We start from the raw sequence: 23,745 nt of genomic DNA on the forward strand, positions 1-23,745 counted from the left end.
TGTTTTTTCTTTTTCCCTAATAATGTCTTTGTCTGGCTTTGGTATCATGGTAATGAGGCCTCATAAAATAGTTAACAGGTATTCCTTCATTTACTCTCTAAAAAAGATTGTGCAAATGAGTATCATTTATTACTTAATAAAGAATTTTTCAATAAAACCATTCTGAGCCTATGGTTTTCTTTGTCCAAAGTTTTTCACTAAAATTCAATTTCTTTAATACATATAGTACTATTGGCTAATTTGGTCTTTCCATTTCACCTAAGTTCCCTAATTCAGAGTGTAGAGTTATTCAAAGCATTCTTATATTATTATATTGTCTAAAGACCCTAGTGATATCCCCCTCTTCCATTCCTGGCAGTGATTGATAAATTTTCTTGGACAGTCTAGTTAAAGACTAATTCTCTTTTCTAAGAAAAATAGATTTTGGTTTGATTTTCTCTATTAGATTTTTCTATTTTCAATTTCATTTATTTGTTTTATTTATTGCTGCCTAACTTCCTATTTGGCGTTTGTTTGTTTTCTAGTATTTAAGACAGAAACTTATTCTTAAGTAGAATGATACTTAAACTTAAGTAGAACAAGTTTCTGCTGACTAAGGGATGCCTGGGTGGCTCAGCTGGTTAAGTGTCTGCCTTTGGCTCAGGTCATGATCCTGAGTCTTGCACTGGGCTCCTTGCTCAGTGGGGAGCCTGCTTCTCCCTCTGCTTGTGCACTCTCTCTCTCCCCTTCCCTGGCAAATAAATAAATAAATAAAATCTTAAAAAAAATTATTGACTAAAACCTTTTTTACTAATAAAAACACTGCCATAAACTCCCTCCAAGCACTGTTATACCTATAGCCCACAAATTTTGACAAATATTTTCATTTAGTTGAAAATATTTTCTAATTTCCCTTAAGATATTCTCTTCTGACCCACAGGGTAAATCAGAAATGTGGTGGTTAATTTCCAAAATTTGGAACTCTCAGTTATTTTTGTCACTGACTTCTAGTTTAATTCTATTATGATCAGAGAATATACTTTGTATGATTTCTTTTGTTAAGATGTAACATATGGCATAAACATGGTTTATCTTTGAGAATGTTCCATGTACTTGTAAAAAAAAAAGTGGAGTACTCTGTTGCAATTGGCTTGAGTACTCTATGAATGTCAATTAGGGCAAACAGATAAAATGTTCTATACCCTTTCTACTTTTCTGTCTACTTGTCATATCAATTACTAAGAAAAGAGTGTCAAACTCTGCAAGAGTAACTGTGGATTGCTTTATTTTACCTTTTAGTTCTGTCAGTTCTTGCTTTATATATTTTAGGGCTCTGTTGTTAGGTACCTATTATAATTAGAATTGTTATAGCTTCATATAAAGTGAGCCATTCCATCATTATAGAATGACTTGTCATAGCTAGTACTTTTCATTGTTTTATGAAGTCTATTTTGCCTGTTATAGTAATATAGTAACTTCAGTTTTCTTTCAATTAGCCTTTGTATGTCATGTATTTTTTTCCTACCTTTTTAAATTTATCCATATGATAATATTTAAAGTGTTTTTTTTTGGGCACACAATATATAATTTGGTCTTTCAAATGCAATCCAACAACTGCTATCTTCTAATTGTTAGGTTTAGACCACTAACATTATATATAATTACTGATTTGATTAGATTTAAGTCTGTTATTTTGTTTTCCATTCCTGTCCCGTTTTTCATTTTTGTTTTTTCCTTCTCTCCTTTCTTTTGGATTATTTGAATATTGTTTAGCATTCTATTTTAATTTATTCCCCCTTACCCCCTGAATCTCTGTATTTTTGGTACTTGATAAAGGAATTACAATATACATAGTTAACTTTTCCCAGTACATATACACCGTGTTCTGTATTTTTACACTAAAACAAAGAAGCTTTTCAACCATACAGGGTTCATTACTCTTCCTCCTTTACTTTATATTTACCAAATATATTTGCATAACACTGAAAAATCTACTGCTACTTTAAATATATTTTTTAAAAATTTAAGCACAGCAATAACAGCCTGCTGTATTTACACAGGTAGTTGCCATTTATTTTGTTCTTCCATATTAAATTCCCAATTTCCCTCTGGTATCATTTCCCTTCAGCCTAAAAAACCTTTTTTTAGCATTTTTTTTTTTAAAGATGTTATTTATTTATTTGACAGAGAGAGAGAGAGAGAGAGAGAGAGCCCAAGTAGGCGGAGCAGCAGGCAGAGGGAGAGGGAGAAGCAGGCTCTCTGCTGATTGGGGAGCCCGATGCGGGGCTGGAGCCCAATGCGGGGCTTGATCCCAGGATCCTGGGATCATGACCTGAGCTGAAGGTAGCCACTTAACTGACGCCCCCTTTTTAATCATTTCTTTTGGAGTAGATCTGATGACAAGAAATTCTGTTTCTCTTCATCTGAAAACCCTTTGTTTTGCCTTTCTTACTGAGGACACTTGCACTACATATAAAATGCTGAGCTGGCAATCCTTTTCCTTTTCTGTCCTCCACAGTTTCTGAGGAGAAATGATTCATCATTCAAATTTGTATTCCTCTATACATAATGTGTCATTATCCTTAGGCTACTTCCCAGATTTTTTCTTCTTTAATTTTCAGCAGACTGATTTCATGTATCTGGGCATAACTTCCTGTCAATTCCTGTTTGGGATTCAGTAAGCTTCTTAAATCCGTATTTTACACCTAATATAGCCATTATTTTGTCAAATATTTTTCTACATCAATCTTTTCCTCTTTTTCTTCTGGGACTCAAATGTCACTAATTTTGTAAGTTCCATAGTTGCCTGAAACCCAATTAACGTTTTCCCCCTGATCTTTTTCTTCTTTGGTCTTCAGACTGTATAACTTCTAGTGATCTGTCTCCAACTTCAGTGACCCTTCTATTACCTCTATTTACTACTGAACACATATAAGGAATTTTTAACTTTGTATAATGCATTTTTTTCAGTTCCAAAATTACCATTTAGTTCATTTTTAGAGTTTCAATTTTGCTTCTGAAAATTTCTGTCTTTTTTATTTCAAATATGTTTACCTTTACTCCATGGCTGATGGTTTTAACAGTTGCTTTATAGTCACTGTCTGATAATTTCAACATGTGGATCATCTTGACACTGTCAGATTTACTTGGGTTCATATTATGTTGAAAATTTTGGGTTGTATCCTAGACATTCTGGATATTATGGTAACTCTGGTCCTGTTAAAGAATCCTCTGGGAAATGTTAAGTTTTTGTTTTAGCAGGTAATTGACCCATTCAGTTTCAGATCAGGTCTATCTTGCCTTCTTTGGGCATGAGTTCCAATATTAATTCATTTTCAAGGACTCTGTTATGCTTTGGTCTGCTCAGCACATGCTAGCAATTAGGTGATGGTTTATAAGAGGGCTGAGTTCTTGAAGCCTTTGCTATGGTTGTTTGGGTCTGTTCTATTACAAGCAGCATGGGGGTGAGCCCTGAATTTGTTTCATTAATGAAATTTGGGATCACCTTTTACAGATCTCTGCAAAATCTCCCTCATGCTTTCTCAACCCCGAAGTGTCCCTTCTTTTTGGTTCCTATGGCCAGAAAGAATTCTTGAGGCTTCCTATGCCATTCTACACATATACATATGACTGCCACAACCTTCAGAGTAAAATGGCAAGAGAAAAGTAATAGTGATTCCCTCACATTCAATGGAAAAGAAGGTTCTGGATTCTTTTGGTCAGAGATATGGGTATTTTCTTGGGTTTTTAGGTGTCCCTGCTGCCACTACTACAGTGGAACGTACAAAGACAGCTGGCCTTAGAGCACAGGAGCCTGTTTTTCAGTCCTCTGTCTGGATATATATGGTGTTTACACTTACTATTCAGGGCCCACAGGGTCAACGCTGGGAGACAAAGGAGGAAAAAAATCCTGTGAAACTCACTCATGTTATGCAATGTTTTACAAGTTTTAACTGTACCAAATTTCTGCAGACTAGAGTAGAGATTATTAAGAAAGAGGATATATCTAGAAGAGAGCCAATCTGTCTTCTGTAGAATTATGCAGAAGTCTCAGACTCAAAATGGTGAGGGGGAGATGTACAACATATAATAGTAAATTAAAGTCCGTGCATGGATTATTTATCCTACTTTAAAAAATTTGGTCAGAATATTTGATGATTTGTATCCAGAGAAATGTGGTCCCACAGTTTATTACTGTATTTTGGTAATTAGGTATCTTGCAGTATAACTCACAGTATTCCTGCCCAGTTGCCTTAAATGAAAGTCACCAGTTCATGAAGCTTTTTCCTTTACTTAAACATAGTTATCACTCATCATCATCAACTTGAATAAAAGCCAAGGACCACTGGATAATTCAGGAAAGCCTACAACATTGGGAAAAAAGCAAGGTACAGAGAAAAAAAAAAAAAAAATCTAACTGGAAAACTCAAGAGATTTTTCAGAGAGCTCCTGGATCTCTACAATGAGAAGAGTATGCTATAAAAAAGAAAACAACAGGGGCACCTGGGTGGCTCAGTGGGTTAAGCCGCTGCCTTCGGCTCAGGTCATGATCTCAGGGTCCTGGGATCGAGCCCCGCATCAGGCTCTCTGCTCCGCAAGGAGCCTACTTCCCTCTCTCTCTCTCTCTGCCTGCCTCTCCATCTACTTGTGATCTCTCTGTCAAATAAATAAATAAAATCTTAAAAAAAAAAAAAAAAAAAGAAAACAACAAAAAGCACTCTTGGAAATCAAGAGAAAATTCAAAAGAAATATATGAATATGTAAAGTTAAGAAATCTCACAGAAAATAAAAAAGTAGAAAGACAAAAAAAAAGAGCTGTCAAATATAAAAGATCAATATAGGGAGTTCAATTTACACAAAGTAAGACTGCAAAAAAGAATAGAGAATAAAAAGGGGAAAATGGGGGTGGGTAGACATAATATGGGGGAGAACTCAGAGTTGAAGAGTCCAACCAGTTTGCACAAAAAATGAAAAACTATGCAACATACATAATTATGAAACTAACAAAACATAAAGATTAATAGAAGCTCTTCACTGAAAACAAACAAAAAAAAAACCAGAATAGGAGTATGTCATAAGGACAGAGGAGGCAATCTAAAACAACTTCCGGGGCCCCTGGGGGGCTCAGCAGGTTAAGAGTCTGCCTTTGGCTCCGGTCATGATCCCCGGGTCCTGGGATGGAGTCTGACATCAGGCTCCTTGCTTGGTGGGTAGCCTGCTTCTCCCTCTGCATGATATTCTCCCTGCTTGTGCACTCTCTAATAAATAAATAAAATCTTTAAAAAAAAATAAAACTTCCAAATGGCCAAAGATGGAACAATTTGAGCAAGAAAATAATGACAATATTGAATTATAACCCCCCCCCAAAATAAAATACTCATGGGTCTTTACTAGATTATAAATAAATGATTACATAAACAAATAACTGGGGAAAAAGGTATAAATCTTCCTTGTACAAGGATCAAAACTAAAACTGTACAAGCAAAGAGGGAAACAGAAGATGACCTTTAAAACAACAAAGTAATTGCTATAGGCAAGAAACAATGCGGAATGCTAAAAGGAAAACGTTAGAATTTTCTTTTCAGAGAAACAGGATATTTGCATAGACTCAAAGAATTTGCCCTCCGCACCCCGCCCCACACATTTACTAATTACAGCTGTTGTTTTACAGTACATCCATAAATTCTCTGCCACTCCTCCCTCCAGGAGGTAAGCTTCTCCCTCCAGGAGGTAAGCTTCTCCCTCCAGGAGTGGAGCTTACTTCACCGCCCAGTAAGTGTAGACTGGACCTTAGTGACTTGCTTCTACAACAGTGTATGGAAAGAAAAAAACAACTTCACAGTAGAGACACGTGGCACACACTATCTTAACCAATTCACCAGCAATAAGACACACTGACATACTTGCTGATATGATGAAGGAAGAAGGGCAATGATATCTGTGATATTCTTCCGACCAACAATTCATAATTCATAATCTCAATCTAATCATAAGAAAATAAACCTAAACTGGGGGATATTCTACAAAGTACCTAACTTTCAAAACAGCCAAGGGTAAGAAAAAACAAACAAAAACAATAACAACAACAAAAAGAATAAGTAAAAAAAGAGTAAGGAAATTTTAGATTTACAGGAGACTAAACAGCCATGATAAATAAATGCAATGTGGTATTTTGGACTGAATCCTTGAACAGAAAAAGTATTATTTGTGGAAAAGTCAATAATTTAATTACTAGTATTATACCAAAGTTAGCTTCTTAGTTTTCATAAATTATGTGGATTATGCAAGAGATGTAGTATTAGAGGAAACTGCATGAAGGGAATATATGAACTCCCTATACTACCTTCACAATTTCTGTAAATACAAAATTATTTCAAAGTAAAAATATAAATAAGTAAATAAGCTCTTAAAAGTTGACAAGGAAAAATTTAAGTCACCTACAAAGAAGGAAGAACTGTACTTCATGTTAGTAAAACAGATGCAAGAAAATGATAGTGCACTGCCACTAATATCTGAGCATCATTTTCAACCTAAAATTCTGTATTAGCCATCTATTAAGTTAAGTTGGAAAGCAATATAAAGACACTTTTAGACCAATTTATTTCCTAGAACTTTATTGCAGGAAGCATTTCAGAATGTTTTCCAGCAACCAAATAAACCAAGAAAAATGAAGGCCAATCTTGAGAACAGTGGATCAAAACCAATACAGCAGGGAACAGAAGTCTCAAGATTATATCTATGTAGCAGCCTTAGAGAAGAATCAGGCTGATTAAAAAGCTGAACTTCCAAAGAAAAGGAAAAATTGGATGGAGCTGATATTATTCTTGAAAACATGAAACAGTAAAAGGGAGTAATAAAATTAGCCAACGCAAGGGGGGAACAAGCAATTAGAAAGTTCAAGAAAAACGACCAAAGGATACGTATTCACACTCATCACATCAGAGTCATAACGTAATTATTGTTTACTGGTTTTCTACTTTAAGAACAAAGCTACTGGGGTGCCTGGGTGGCAAGTCAGTTAAGGGTCTGCCTTTGGCTCAGGTCATAATCTCTGGGGGGATCTGGGATCCAGCCCCCGCCCTGAAGCAAGGCAGGGCTCCCTGCTCAGCAAGCAAAATCTGCTTCTCTCTCTCCCTCTGCCCCTCCTCTCCTCCTACCCCACCTCCCAACCCCGCTCATGCTCTCTCTCAAATAAATAGTCTTAAAAAAAAAAAAAAAAACCTAAAAAAAGGAACAGTGTTTATTGGAGAGAAAGTAAATGTTTTAACATCAAGAGAAAGAGAAGAGCGATAATAAAATTTATGTAAGAGAAGTTAAGAGGTGAAACAATGAGGAATGAAGGACATATATGCTAATATCTGTACCACAGAGTGCTGAGTCAAGAGACAGTGTTAGGCTGCAGTTAAAAAATCCGAATGCCATCAGATGGTGTAAAGTGAGGTACATTATTTTTTTAAAATTAATTATTTTTATTAACATAAAATGTATTATTTGCCCCAGAGGTAATATCTGTGAATCGTCAGGCTAACACATTTCACAGCACTCACCAGATCCATACCGTCCCCAATGTCCATAACCCCACCATCCTCTCCCCACCGCACTACCCCCAGCAACCCTTAGTTTGTTTTGTGAGATTAAGAATCTCTTATGGTTTGTGTCCCTCCCAATCCCATCTTGTTTCATTTTTTCCTTCCTTACCTCCCAAACCCCCCACCCTGCCTCTTCGTATCAGAGAGATCATATAATAATTGTCTTTAAAGTGAAGTAAATTCTTAACTCTCAATGCAAGAAGTCAAGAGATAGTGTCTACTATTGATAGATCAGTAACAATATAAGCATATTTAGATATATAACAATCATCACAGGAAGAACACAAATGCAAAAACAGTTACAAAATTAAGTATGGTTCTCTTGCTGATTAAACAAGGGATGGGGCAAAGCATCCCCTTAAATATCTGTAAATGACATATTCAAAATATATAAAGAATTCATACAATTTAATACCAAAAAAACCCCCAAACAATCTGATTAAAAAATGGGCAGAGGACAAGAATAGACATTTTTCCAAAGACAACATACAAATGGCCAACAGATATATGAAAAAATGCTCAACAACACCCATCATCAAAGAAATGCAAATCAAAACTCCAATGAGCTACCACCTCACAAATGTCAGAATGACTGGTATCAAAAAAATAAATAAATAAAAATTGTTGGTGAGGATGTAGAAAAAAAAGAATACTTGTGCACTGCTAGCAGAAATGTAAATTGTCATAGCCACAGTGGAATATAATATGGAGGTTCCTTAATAAACAAAAATAGAAATATCATACAATTCAGTAATTCCTCTTCAGGGAAGAAAAGAAACACTAACTTGAAAAGACATATGCTCCCTTACATTTACTACAGCATTATTTACAATAGCCAAGATCTGGAAGCAACCCAAGTGTTCACTGACAGATAAATGAATAAAGAAAAGGTGGTATAGATTGACAATGGAATATTACTCAACCCAAAAAAGAGTGAAATCTTGCCTTCTGCAAAAGATGGATGAAACCAGAGAACACTATTTGAAGAGAAATGTCCTAAGTTAGACAGAAGATGAATACCATAGGATTTCACCTGCAGGTACAGTCTAAAGACCAAAACAGAAGAACAAACAAAAAAGGGGCACCTGGGTGGCTCAGTGGGTTAAGCCTCTGCCTTTGGCTCAGGTCATGATCTCAGGGTCCTGGGATCAAACCTGCATCGGGCTCTCTGTTCAGCAGGGAGCCTGCTTCCCCCTCTCTCTCTGCCTGCTGCCCTGCCTACTTGTGATCTCTCTCTCTCTCGCAAATAAATAAATAAAAATCTTAAAAAAAAAAAAAAAAAGGGACGCCTGGGTGGCTCAGTTGGTTAAGCAGCTGCCTTCGGCTCAGGTCATGATCCCAGCGTCCTGGGATCGAGTCCCGCATCGGGCTCCTTGCTCGGCAGGGAGCCTGCTTCTCCCTCTGCCTCTGCCTGCCATTCTGTCTGCCTGTGCTTGCTCTCTCTCCCTCTCTCTCTCTCTGACAAATAAATAAAATCTTTAAAAAAAAGAAAAAAAAAAAGAACAAAACAAAACAGAAACAGACTCATAAATCCAGAGAACATACTGGTATTTGCAAGAAGGAAGTAGGGTAGAAACGGGCAAAATAGGTGAAGGGGATTAAAAGGCATAAACTCAAGTTATAAAATAAGTTAAGTCACAGGGATGTAAAGTACAGCACAGAGAATATAGTCATAACCTGTACAGTGACAGACAATAACTACTTATTGTGGTGAGTATTTCATAATGTACACAAATGTCAAATCACTATGTTGTACACCCAAAACTAACATATAATGTCCACTATACTTCAAATAAAAATTAATTTTAAAAAGACCCTTAACACTATAACCTCTTTATGATTTAATTTTTTTTGTACTTTTTTTTTGAAGTAAGCTAAATGTAGGGCTTGAATTCACGACCCTGAGATTAAGAGTCATGTGCTCTACTAAGTGAGCCACCCAGGTGTCCCTATGATTTGAATTTTTAAGTGCCATATACATGTATCATTTGGAAATTTAAAAACTTATTTCTAAAAAGCAAAAAATTGGCATTATTTTCAGCAGTGAATAAAAATAACTCATATATACTTTCACAGTATGTACTGAGTTTCTACTTAGTGTAGTGGTTGGCCTTTAAGTAAAGCATTGTTCTTGCAATGAACGACCAAGGCTTTCAACTAACGGACTACACGCTTAATCAGTACTTATTTGTTTCAAAAGATACTGTTTCATATTCTCTTCAAAAACTTTAATAAATACTTAGAAGTTACTGTATTCTAGTCACTAAAAGTAATTTAAGTATACTGATATTAAGCTTAACTGTTTTCAATGTAACATGTTTACTTACACAATTTTGTGTATAATGTATTCAAAATGTTTGATACACTGAAAGTAAGCTTAAAATACATTCAATTCTGAATTGTTTAGGCTTGCAGAAGATTATAATGGTGTGAATCATTAAAAAAAGAAAATATCCCTTCAAATCATTAATAATTTGGTTTTTAAGTATATGTGTATATAAATCCTTGGATAAATTTGTTTTGTGTATCTCTATGAGTGTGCATAGGCGATAAGAGAGACTTTAGAGACACTTATTTCTCAAATAAAATGATGAAATCACAATGTGAGGTTCTAAATCAAAGAAAGTGGCAATTTTTCTTGTCTTCCCTAACTTGACCCACTGCTAATCTGGAGTGGAAATACTGCATCCTATCATATAGACATAAACAGCAGAGCATTTTTTTAAAAAAAAGACATCAACACTGTTATGGGATTAATCACACCATATCTGCCAATATCAATGGTGAGGTGGCATTATTAGAAGGCCCAATGCAATGCCTTAAGAAACCTATTAAAACTTTTTTTTTTTTTTAACTAAAATTCTTAGTTTTAGTATTATGCAAACTCGGGGATTCAGCCAGTATACTAAGACTCATCTGCCTCTAATCTATGTACATATCAAACTAAACTTTTAATGAATTTAACAACTATTTTTTGTTCTCTGAGACCATTTTCTAATCTGTAAAATGGAGCTAATATCTATCTCAGTGTTACTGTTAAAATCAAAGGAGATAATTTATTTGAAACATGTGATACCCAGTAGCTGATCAATACATAACAAATCTGTTTCCTCTTCTATCCCACATGTATGCTGGTATTAGTTAAAGGTTAAGGTCTAATTAGAAAATTTATCCAAAGCATTAATTTATTCAACAATTAAATACTGAACAGACCCGTTCTAAGTAGAGAGGGTAGTTGCTCTATGTAAGACTTAGAAAAAGAGACAAATTTTGCATCTTGCGTGCACTTGAACGCTCCCTCTCTCTCTCGAATACATAAATAAAATACTTAAAAAAAAACTTTATGATCTTGGGATAAGAGAAGATTTCACTAAAAATAAGGAAAACAAAGGAAAAAAGAAAACATATATTTGACTAAACAAAAATGTAAAGCTTCCATGTAACAAAAAATAGCAAAAAGATAAAAGACTAGCAATACAGGGGGAAATGACAACATATAAATCAGAAAGAAAAATGAAAAAACCCCCCCAAAGTGAGCAAGAAATAATCAACAAAAACATATATGTAAATGACCAACAAACATGAAAAGATGCTTAATCTCATAGATAACCAAGAAAGCTGCTACTTAAAAAAATGAGAAATAATTTTATTTATTTTTTATTTATTTTTTTAAAGATTTTATTTATTTGCCAGAGAGAGAGAGAGCAAGCGAGTACACACAAGCAGGCAGAGAAGCAGGCAGAGAGGCAGGCAGAGAGGCAGGCAGAGGCAGCGAGAGAAGCAGGTTCCTGCTGAGCAAGGAGCCCGATGCGGGACTCGATCCCAGAACCCTGGGATCATGACCTGAGCTGAAGAAAGCTCTCTAACCCACTGAGCCACCCAGGCATCCCAGAAATCATTTTAGATATACAAAAACTTTCTTTTCTTCTTCTCCTTCTTTTTTTAAGCATGTTTTATTTATTTTTTAAAGAAGGTTCCACACCCATCGTGAGGCTTCAACTCACTACCCCAAGAGTTGCATATTCTACCAAGTGAGCCAGCCTGGTGCCCCAGACTGACAATTTTCAAAGGCTAACACTACTGAGTATTGATGAACACATGGCAAAGGGGAAACTCTCAGTCACTGCTAGTGAGGCAGAGGTGTTAACAGCCATTTCAGAGATTCTTTAGCAGTTACGTAGCAAAACACATAAATTCTCCGTGATTCAGTAATTCTACTTCACATACATGTTCACTGTATGTTCACATAAAAAAGTGGTAGCAAAAAGCCTAATGACAATTTAAGCAGTAGAGGGAATGGATTAATACAGTATGGTACAGTTACGTAACAGCATACTATATAGCAGTTAGAAAGTACTATAAACATGTATACATACATTTATATGTACACATATTATGAACTCAGATCTTAAAACATAATGATAAATGAAATTATGATACTGTAACACTTATGTAAACTTTCTTAACACATAAAATAATATTTTACATATATATCCATCAATAATATATGTAAGAGTATTAAAACTGTATTAAAAACTTATACTTTAAATTCATAGTAGCTATTGTCTTTGAGGGGACAAAGAAAATGTCAACTTTGTATAATCTGTCTTATTAAAAAATAATATATTAACAGCTGTCAGTTCTAAGTGAGAGGTATATATTTGTTGTTATATTATCCTTGACACTTCATTTTTCTAAATTGTAAAAAAAAAGCAAAAAACAAACCCAAAACTAATAAAAGTCACCAATAATATCATAATTCTCTTCACTTATTTAAATACTCATAAAAACTAATATATGTGAATTCAACCTGCTAATACAACAAGATAAGCAAATGGAAATGAATATACTTCATGTTATGTCATTATGTTGATAAATCTAAAAATGCAGGATAAAATATATCTCAGAAATGAGGTAAAAAATTTGATTTTAGACATCTTTCATAAAATCACTAAAGTGAATTCTTTAATTTGTGTATTTCCAAACTGACAGCTAAACTATCCTACAATTTGCATCTAAACACTAAAAAATAAGTAAAATGTACATGCCCTAAAATAAACCAACTAACCTGTATGGGTTCTTCTATGTCTCTGAAGCTCATCGCTCCTTGTGAATCTTTTGCCACAAAACATCCAATTGCATACAAAAGGTCTTTCTCCAGTATGCCAGCGAAGATGTGCTCGTAGGTGAGATGTTTTGCCATAAACTTTTCCACATCCTTCAATGTGACAGATATGCTGTTTCTTTTTTCCTGGTTCATTACTGCCTCTAACAAAAACAAAACCCAAACATTAATTACACTCCCAAACACCAAGCTTGTAATTATGGAAAAATAAAAGGGAATCAAGGTTTTTAAATGATGCATATCTGAATGTGTTTTTAAAATCATGATGCTGCAACTGTAGTTAAAAATCAGAAAATTTTCAATTAAAAAAAGAGTTATGTACTAAACCCAAAACTGTTGTGAAAACATGTTTATCCCACAGAGTTCATGTTCACCATGGACTTCATGTTCCTTCCCTAATAGGCTCTTCCCTTGTGGGGGAAAAAATTTGTAAGCTTTTCAAGACACTTGAAAATTCTTGTCTAAATACCAAAAAGAATGGTAATCCCCATTTTAAAAAGTAAGGTTCAGAGTTTCACTTCCTGCAAGAGAGCATGAAGAGCTCCATGGGCTTACTTCCCAGTGAAAATTATAAAAAACAAAACAAATACCATGTACAGTCTCTGGAAATGGTTCCATGAGCATACAGCACATAAACAAATAAATATTCAAGAAAAAAAGAGTAAGAACAGTGATGGTCTGTGGTATTTGAACCAAAACCCAACCCTTTCTCCCTCTGCCCTGTCACCTCCTTTGACATAAAACACTCTAGACTGGTACAACCAAGAGCAGGGTTTCTTCTTCTCACCTCCCACTTGGAGGGTTATCTCCCCAGGAAGGGGGAGGATGTCAGAATTTCTCATTCTACTCCCAGTTATCTGTTGCTGAGGCTAAGTTCTGGGCAAGTATGGCTGACAGGTAGGGAACAGGGAACTCTCCTCTCCCGCCCAAACCCAACTCCTGAGACCTTGGCTCTGCCTTGGATAGGGCACAATGAGAGTAGTGCAGTACAGATCATCCTTGACCGAGGTCACTTTTAGTGTATACATTAGAACTGTGAAGTCAACAGAAGCAAGCCAAGAAAACCTGAAGCTACTGCTTCTCCCTTGCCACCAAACACTCAGCTCCTAAAGCAGGGACTCCACTCAAGATAGAAATGTGCCACTATCCCAACCCCAAGTTCAGGAGCCTTAACAAAGAGATCCTAGCCAGAGAGAGAACACAGCATAAAACAGAACTCCAAATTTCTTCCCAAGGAATTGAATTAATTTGCAAACAAAGTGTGAAAAAGTTTGAGCCTAAGGGCACTCTTAAAAATAGTGCAGACTGTTCCAAATCACAAACGGGAGGAGACGAATTGACACACTGGAGAAACAGGCAAAACTATAGGCTGGCTAGGTTGTCAGAAAGGAGAAAAAAGACAGCTGGGAGTAGTCCTCTAGAGTCAGAATAAATCTCAAACACAGACCTGTTGATCAGTATGGAGGTTCCTCATAAAGTTGAAAATAGAGCTACCCTATGACCCAACAATCATACTACTGGGTATTTACCCTAAAGATACAAATGTAGGGATCTGAAGGGGCACATATACCCGAATGTTTACAGCAGCAATGTTCACAATAGCCAAACTATGCAAAGAACCTAGATGTCCATCAACAGATGAATGGATAAAGATGATGTGGTGTACATACAAACACACACACACACACACACACACAATGGAATATGAGGCAGCCATCAAAAAAATGAAATCTTGCCTTACGCAATTAAGTAGATGGAACTAGAGGGTATTATGCTAAGTGAAATAAATCAATCAGAGAAAGACAATTACTATGATCTCTCTGATAGGAGGAATTTGAGAGACAGGGCAGGAGGTCATGGGGGGTAGGGAGGGAACAAATGAAACAAGATGGGACTAGGGAGGGAGACAAACCATAAGAGACTTAACCATGGGAGTGAAACCATAAGAGACTCTTAATCTCAGGAAACAAACTGAGGGTTCCTGGGGGGTGGGGAGAGAAGGAGTGAGGGGGTAACTGTGTTATGGACACTGGGAAGGGTATGTGCTATGGTGAGTGCTGTGAATTGTGTGAGACTGATGATTCACAGACCTGTACTCCAGAACAAATAATATATTATATGTAATTATGTTAATAAATTAAAAAAAAAAGAATCTGAACAGATCAGTCTGTAGAGTAATATATGTTACAGGGCACTGTTGAAAACAATAGAGCAATCAGTTGACAGTTAGCGGAATTTAATAGCTGGGTGTGGTCAGGGACAGGACTGTCAAAGATTCTTGCCCAAACCACTGTCAACAAGGGTCCTAAGCAAACCTGATTCTGCATCCACTGAGGAGCAACATGCTTCATGGGGGGGCGAAGGGGTCTTCACCAGAATAACCCAGCCAGTCACTAAATAAGCAAGCGAACAATAATAAGCCAGAGATGGGGAAAGGCAGGGGAGGCAGTACTAAGTCGCTATAATGAACTAAAGGACACCATGATTAAAGAAGCAAAGAATAATAACAATGTCACATGAGGGGCACCTGGGTGGCTCAGTGGGTTAGGGCCTCTGCCTTCAGCTCAGGTCATGATCTCAGGGTCCTGGGATCGAGCCCCACATCGGGCTCTCTGTTTAGCAGGGAGCCTGCTTCCCCCTCTCTCTCTGCCTGCCTCTCTGCCTACTTGTGATCTCTCTGTCAAATAAATGGATAAAATCTTTAAAAAAAAAAAAACAAAACAATGTCACATCAAATGGGGACCATCAATGAAGAGTTACAAATGATTAAAAAAATGGGAAACTGTGGAGATGAGAAGTACAAGTGAAATGAAAAATTTACTAGAGGGACGCAGAAGAAAAAATAACAAAAATCAACATAGATCAATAGAGATTATGCAATCCAAAAACAGACGAGAAAAAGAACAAAAGAACAAAGGAAAATGAACAGGGTACCTAAGAAATGTGGGACACCAAAGTAATGAGTGAGGGAAGCAGAGAAGAGAGGAGGGAGCGGGGAGAGCGGGGGAGAGAGAATGCAGCAAAAAAATTATTCAAAGAAATAATGGCTGAAAACTTAATAAACTTAACTGAAAACATGGATGTACACATGCAGGAAGCTCAACAAACTCCAAGTAGTGTAACTGCACAGATCCACAAATAGATACTTTATATGTTAAAAACCCTGAAACCCAAAGATAAAATCTTGAGAGCAGCAAGGGAAAAATAACTCCTCACTTACAAGGGAACCGCTGTAAAAGAAAGAACTGACTTCTCAGCAGAACAATGGAGGTCAAAAAGCAGGGTGAAAACATGTGCAAAGTACTCAAGAGAAAAAAAAAAACGGAAACAAGAAGACTCTATCTAGCAAAAACTACCTTTAAAAAATGAAGCTGAAATAAAGATATTCCCAGATAAACAGAGTTTGAGCAGACCTGCTTTGCAGGAAACTGAAGTTCTTCAGGTTGTAGCAACTGAACCCAGAGAGTAATTCAAATGTACACAAAGAAACAAAAGAGCACCAGCAAGGGTAATTATGTTATTACAGAGGACAGCATAAGTGCATTATTTCTTGTTTTAGCAGATTTAAAAAGTAATTTTATAAAATAATATGTGTAAAATGTATTGTCAAACCCATAACATTATAGAAATGTATATATTAAATATTTTTCCAGTAACAGCACAAGGCAGGGAGCAAAGATGCAGGGGGCTAAGAAAATGATGCCAGAAAGGAACTCAAGTATCAGGAAAAAATAAAAAGTGATAAAATTTTAGTGATAAAATTAACATAGCAAAAGTTATATATAGTTGCTCATCTTCTCTCAACTTCTTGCCCCCCAACCCAAATATCAGAGTTCTTGGTCAGATGTGAAAACACTTGAAAAAAAGTCCTTAGCAACCTACAAATTATTCTTGGTGATCCTGATAACCCTCTGGCCTCTCAACTTCTTTTTTTCTTTTTTTTTAAGATTTTATTTATTTATTTGAGAGAGAGACAGTGAGAGAGAGCATGAGCGAGGAGAAGGTCAGAGAGAGAAGCAGACTCCCCGTGGAGCCGGGAGCCCGATGAGGGACTCGATCCCGGGACTCCAGGATCATGACCTGAGCTGAAGGCAGTCGTCCAACCAACCGAGCCACCCAGGCGTCCCGTCTCTCAACTTCTTTTAAAGACATAACATTATATAAAGTAAAAATTTATAACAATGTATTATTGAATTGGTAACACTTATAGACCTAATGTATACTGTAACAATATACATAATAGTAAATATATAAAAATAACACCACAAGAAGAAGCAAAAGGGAATAGACCTATAAAGAAATAACTTCTATAATTCACTGGAAGTAAATTACTATTAACCTTAAGTTGATTCTGACAAGACATATATGGTGAGGTCAAGAGCAATTACTGTGGAAATAACTAAAATAATACAGTGAAAAAATTATTAACAAAATTAAAATACTACTTTACAAATTAAAGTGCTATATTATATTCACTTAATGCAAAAGAGAGCGGTAAAGGAGGAAGAGATAAAAAGACACGAGACACAAAAAACAAAAAGCAAAATGAAAGACATAAATTCAACCATATCAACAACATCTAATGGATTATACAATCCAATCAAAAAACACATTTGGTCAGATTGGATTAACAAAAAAAAACCAAAAAACCAACAGGGCATCTGAGTGGCTCAGTCATTTAAGAGCCCATCGGATTCTTGGTTTTGGCTCAGGTCATGGTCTCATGGGCCACTGGATTTAGCCTACATCCAGCTCCACACTCAGCTAGGAGTCTGCTTGAAGAGTCTCTCCCTCTACACCTTCCCTCACTCTTGCTCGCTTGCTCTCTAATAAATCAATCTTAAAACAAAACAACAACAACAAAAAAAAACCAAGATCCAACTACATGCTGTCTACAGGTGACACAGTTCACATTTAAAGACAGAAAGATACAGGTAGATTAAAGTAAATCAATTAGGCAGAAAAGCAGTAAGGAAACAGAAGACTTGATAAATTTGACCTAACAGACATGCACAAAGCACTCCACCAAACAGCAGCAAAATACATTCTTTTCAAGTGCACATAAAATGTTCTCCCAAGATAAATCATATACTAGGCTATGAAACCTCAATAAAAGACAGAAATAACGCAAAGTATGACCACTTTGCCATGAGACTAGAAATCAACTATTGGGGGAAACTGGAAAATTCCCAGATATCTAGAAATTAAACAATACACTCCTAAATAACCAATGGTCAAAAAAGAAATCCACAGTGAAAGCAGGAAATACTTGGAGATGAATGAAGACACATCATACCAAAATTCAAGGGATACATGTAAAGCAATACCTAGAGAGAAATTTTTAGCTATAAATGCCTACATTAAAAAAGATCTTAAATCCCTAACCTTCCATCTTAAGACAATGGAAAAAAGCAAATTAAATCCAAAATAAAGCAAACGGAAGGAAGGAAATAATAAAGAATAGAGCAGGAACTAATGAAACTGAGAATGCAGAAACAACAGAGAAAAATCAATGAAACCAAAAGCCAATGTGACTTTTTGAAAAGGTCAAAACTTAACAACCCTTCAGGTAGACTGGCCAAGAAAAAAAAAGACACAATCAGAATCTAAAATCAAAGAAGACTCATCATCAACTTTATGGATTATACAATCCATAAAGAGTTATAACAGAATACCAAGAATAACCAATAACCGTATAGCAATTACTTAAATAACTTAGATGAGATAGATTAAATTCCCAAAAAGACACCAAGTACCAAGACTGACTCAAGAAAAATCAGTCAATCAGGAAAAAACCCTTAAGAGTGAAGAGACTGAATTAGTAGTCAAATAAATACCCATAAGAAAAGCCCAGGACCTAGACAGTTTCACTGGTGAATTCTGCAAAATATTTAAAGAATTATTACTAGTTCTTCCCAAAATTAAAAAAAAAAAAAAAAATGGAGGGAACACTTCCCAACTCATTCTATGAAGCCCGTATTACCCTTACCAAAAGCAAACAAAGACATTTCAAGAAAACAACAAACCAATTATCTCTCATGAACACATGAACACAAAAACTCTTAACAAAATACTAGCACACTGAAAATAGCAATATATAAATTATGTACCACGACTAAGTTGGATTTATTTCACAAATGCAAAAGTACTTTAATATCTGACAACCAATATAACACACCATACTGACAGAATAAAACACAGAAACTACACAATCATCTCAACTGATGCAGAAAATCATCTGGCAAAATCCAACAACCTTTCATGACAAAAACACAATGAAATAAGAATAGAAGGGAACTTTCTTAATTAAAGGCATATATGAAAAGCTCAGAGTTAACATCATACTTAATGGTGAAAGACTGGACCCTTTCCCCCTAAGATTAGGAACAAAACAAAGATGTCCATTTCGCCACTTCTTTTCAACATTATACTATAGGTCTGGACAGAACAATTAGGTAAGAAAAAGAAATAAATATCATCCAAAGTGGAAAGGATAAGGTAAAACTATCTCTATTTGCAGATGACATGATCTTACATACAGAAAAACCCTAATGAGTCCACTAAAAAACTATCAGAACTAATAAAAAGAGTTCAGTAAGGTCGTAAGATACAAATCAGTAAACAAAAATTAACTGTATTTCTATACACTTGCAATGAACAATAAAGAAAAAAGTTCCATTTACAATAGCCTCAAAAAGAATAAAATACTTAGGAATGAATTTAACAAAACAAGTACAGAACTTATACTCTGAAAACTACAAAACAGTGTCAAAGGAAATCAGAGATCTAAATAAACAGAAAAACACATACTATGGAAAGTATCAGAGGACAATACTGCTGAGTTGGCAATATTCCTCAAGTTGATCCAAAAAATCCATACCACCCCCCATCAGAATTCCATCTGCCTTCTTGGTAGAAACTAACAAGCTGATTCTAAAATTCACAGGGAATTACAACTGTCTCTTTGATAGTGATATCAAGAAAGTAAAAAGACAACTCTCAGAACAGGAGAAACTATCAGCAAATCATATAACTGATAAGGGACTTGTATCTAAAATATATAAAGAGCTATTACAATTTAATTTAAAAAATCTAATAAAGATTCATTCATTCATTTTAGTGAGAAAAGAGGTAGCACCCAAGCAGGGGAGGGGGAGTGGGAAAGAAATCCTCAGGCAGACTCCCCACTAAGCGTGGAGCTCCACACTGGGCTCAATCCCAGGACCCTGAAATCATGATCCGAGCTGAAACAGGAGTTGGACACTCAACCAACTGAACCATGCAGGCGTCTCGCTTTTTTTTTCTCAAAATGGGCAAAAGATCTTAAGAGACATTTCTCCAAAGATATGCAAATGGCCAATAAGCAAAGCACATGAAAACATACTTGACTAAAGGACGTCATCAAAAAAATGCAAACTAAAACCATACTGAGATACCATTTCATACACGCTAGGAAAGCTGTAATCAAAAAGCCAAATTAAAACAAGTGTTGGCAACAACTGGAACTCTCCTACACTGCTGGTGGGAATGTAAAAACAGTATACCTACTTTGGAAAACAACCTGGCAGTTCCTCAAATAGTTAGACTTAGAGTTACCATATGGATCATTAATTCCATTCGTAGGTATACACCTAAGAGAAATGAAAGCCTATGTCCACACCAAAATTTGTAGTGTTTACAGCAGCACAGCAGCCAAAAGGTGGAAAAATTCCACGTGTCTACCAACTGATAAATAGATAAGTAAAATACTGTGTATCCATACAATGGGTTGTTATTTGTTCATTTAAAAGAATGAAGTACCAATATCTAATACATGCTATAATATGGATAAACCTTAAAAAATATTATGCTACGTAAATGAAACCAGTCACGAAAAAATCACATACTATATGATTCCATTTATATGCATGTCCAAAATGGCAAATGCATAATGACAGAAATTTGTTCAATGGTTGCCTAGAGCTGGAAGGATTGGAGGATGAGGGGGTGAGGTCTTAGGAATACAGGGGTTTCTTTTTGAGGTAATGAAAATGTTCTAAAATTGTGAGGATGGATGCACAGCCATGTGAACATACTAAAAACTAATGAAATGTAGACTGAGGGAATTGTATGGTATGTGAATTTTATATCAATAAAATTAAAATTTTTACATAATAAATGAAACAAGAAGACCATTTTAAAAAGTACAAGGTGCATGGCAGAAGATGACTAAAACTCCACTCCTAGACTAGCTCAATTTAGTCCCTGTCATAACAACACAACATCTCAACTTCGTGGTACAAAATTAGTGATATTCTAGTGATCAAAGTACCCAGCCAATGGCTTGGTTTTAACTATTTTATGCCTTCCAGAGAGATAAAGTTGGTAATAAAGCATTTACCTTCCTTCTCCTTCCCTACAATTAGGACAGGAACAGGCAACTCTTCGAAGCCTCTTGCCAGGCTGCACCTCTTGATCAGAAGCTTGCTGGCCTTGCTGCAAATGCACTTGTGTGAGTTGGTCAGGACTAACAGCACCTATCGTTGCGTTAGCAATTCCTCCAACTGCTACAGTTACAGGAGCTATGGTGGCTTGTTGGACCTTTACTCCATCTTGTCCTTGCTGCTGACCTAAAAATTGGGGGGGGAGGGGGAAAGAGTATTATAATGTTTTCTATTTCTAAAGAAAGGATTAAAAAAAATTCCATGTGGACATTTTAAAGCTAACATATTTGTTCTAATAGTTAATCTGTGTAAAATACAACAGCAAAGGGGTTGATTTTTACTACGCAAATCCTCCTAAATTATAATATTCTCATTTAAGTAGCTCAGGCTGCCTCTGTATCAGGTTGGTGGGACTATACATAAATCATTTAACCCCCTGGTGGCTTTAATTTCTCCATCTGTAAAATGAAGATAATAATATTTGCCACCTACCTACCTCACCAAAGTGCTCTGGGAATTCATGAGTTATTATTTGAAAAACACTCTGAGATCCTCCGATGAAAGATGCTGTAGCCATTTCCACAGTAAGCAACATACCCATTCACTCCAAGAAAATACAGGAATGAGAAGTAACTAAACAAATGATTAAGTTTTATAGATATTTCTCATTCCTCCATAATTTAAAATTAAGCAAACATCTCTTTATTGAGGAATCTTTTTTATTATGCACAGTGAGTTAAGTAGTTTTTTAAAATGTAAAACCATCCATGATTATTACATACTATCGCTATAATCATAAAACAGGTATTTTGGGTATTACTACTTTATTCACTCATGTAGCTTAGGACTTTACTTCTCAGGTTAGTACATATACCAACTTGGCTTTTTCACTTAAAACAAACTATGATAAATAATATATAATATAACCAAAAAAGCCCCATCTACTTTATGGTTTAAACTGACCATGAAGCGCAAGTGAGTATGTCTTATAATGATCCTTTCTTTCATCATGGTTCTTTCTCTGTATTAGGTTTGGAATAGCAGAAAACACCAATTTGTAAACTAATGCTCCCACCTCTGAGAGCTGATGTAAGAATTGAACAAGTTAATTTTTACAAACCCCTTACCACGGTGCCTGGCACAGAACTGTTCATTTGTTAACCATTACTGCTGAGTTTCCACTGAATTGGGTGGCAACACAAGAATAAAATATGGTAGCAGAAATAAACACATGAGAATTGAGTGTAAAATAAAAGGGCTTATTTCAAAGCTGCATATGTAATACTTGAAACACACAGAGCAACCAGGAAAATAAAAGTTAGCGCATGAGGAAAGAGTACACACTTTCTAAACAAAATTAAACCTCTGACTGTCTCAGCCAAAGTCAGTCTCATTCTCCTGTGTATTCGAAACACTCTGAAACCTTTGGAATAGCACCAATAACTATAATACAAATAAAAAAATATGTCTTTTGTACTGTTTCAGTAAGGATACATTTTTGTTTTTCTACTAAATTTAAATTTCTGATCATTTTTGAATTAACATACCGTGATAGGTAAAGCAATGCAAGTAAAGTCAGATGTCATAAATTCATGTGCCATTCAAAGATCATGCACTTGAATATCCTCAAGCTTCCTCACCTCTTAATAATGCTGACCTCTCTAAAATTTCTGTCTCCTATCTACTTCAGAGAGTTCTTTATGAAGATCAAGTTGATTTCCTAAAGGGTAAAGACTCTGTAAACTTTAAAACAATACACACGTGTAAAGTTTAATTTTTATTCCTCTATGTAACTTCTGAATACTTAATTTTTCCTGCTGTTGTTCATACAACACTAGGTCATTCCTTTCAGGCTGCAGTGGTATTTAAAATGTCCTTCACTACGTCAAAGAAGTGCTAGGAATACCCGATCACTGCCTGGTCATTCTTAGATCCTTCCTTAGATCTTTAGATCCCTTAGATCCCATTCCTTAGACCATTTCCGTGATAGATTTCTCAACCCTTCATATCATGAGCATTTATTTGTTCAACGCCTAAACAACTTGGCAAGTTATTGCAATGAATAGTACCAAGCCAATCATATTTGAATTTATATATTTAAGCCTGACAACTCTCTTGACTTCTTCACCTAGCTGTCCTAGACAGTTCAACATAGCTCAGTGTTAGTTTTCTCTCATTTCCACTGCTACCAGTCAAGTATAAATCACCAAACTCTTTCATTTTATTTTATTATTTTTAAGACTTTATTTATTTGACAGTAGACAGAGCGGCAGAGAGAGGGAGAAGAAGGCCCTTGGCTGAGCAGGAAGCCCAACGTGGGGCTCAATCCCAGAACCCCGAGATCATGACCTGAGCCAAAGGTAGACACTTAACCAACTGAGCCACCTAGGTGATCCTAAATCACCAAATTCTTTACCAAAGCTTCCAGGTTACTCAAGTTTAATGCTACACACCCTCAAACCTCATCACATATTATCAGTCTCTCCCCTGTTCACTCTGCTCCTGACAAACTGGCCTTTTTTTCTAGCCCTCAAACAAATCAAGCCCATTCCCTTCTTGGGGCCTCTGCACATTCTCTCCAGTCTGGGTGGGAATGCCTTGGCACCCAAATCTTTGCACCACTGACTCC

General features: G+C 35.9%; 1 protein-coding gene across 3 annotated transcripts in view; it reads right to left on the reverse strand.

Moving 5' to 3' along the window:
* Positions 1-23,745, reverse strand: part of SP4 (Sp4 transcription factor) — an 83,858-nt gene that overhangs the window by 14,934 nt on the left and 45,179 nt on the right. For all 3 annotated transcript variants that reach the window (XM_032873569.1, XM_032873558.1, XM_032873549.1), the window contains exons 4-5: positions 21,074-21,302; positions 12,637-12,836 (exon numbers count right to left, since the gene is read on the reverse strand). In XM_032873569.1, coding sequence (XP_032729460.1) covers positions 12,637-12,836; positions 21,074-21,302 — 429 coding nt within the window. The remainder of the gene's footprint in view (positions 1-12,636; positions 12,837-21,073; positions 21,303-23,745) is intronic.

This window comes from Lontra canadensis, unplaced genomic scaffold, assembly GCF_010015895.1.
Source record: "Lontra canadensis isolate GAN:19392208 unplaced genomic scaffold, GSC_riverotter_1.0 scaffold2, whole genome shotgun sequence".
In the NCBI taxonomy this organism is placed as follows: domain Eukaryota; kingdom Metazoa; phylum Chordata; class Mammalia; order Carnivora; family Mustelidae; genus Lontra; species Lontra canadensis.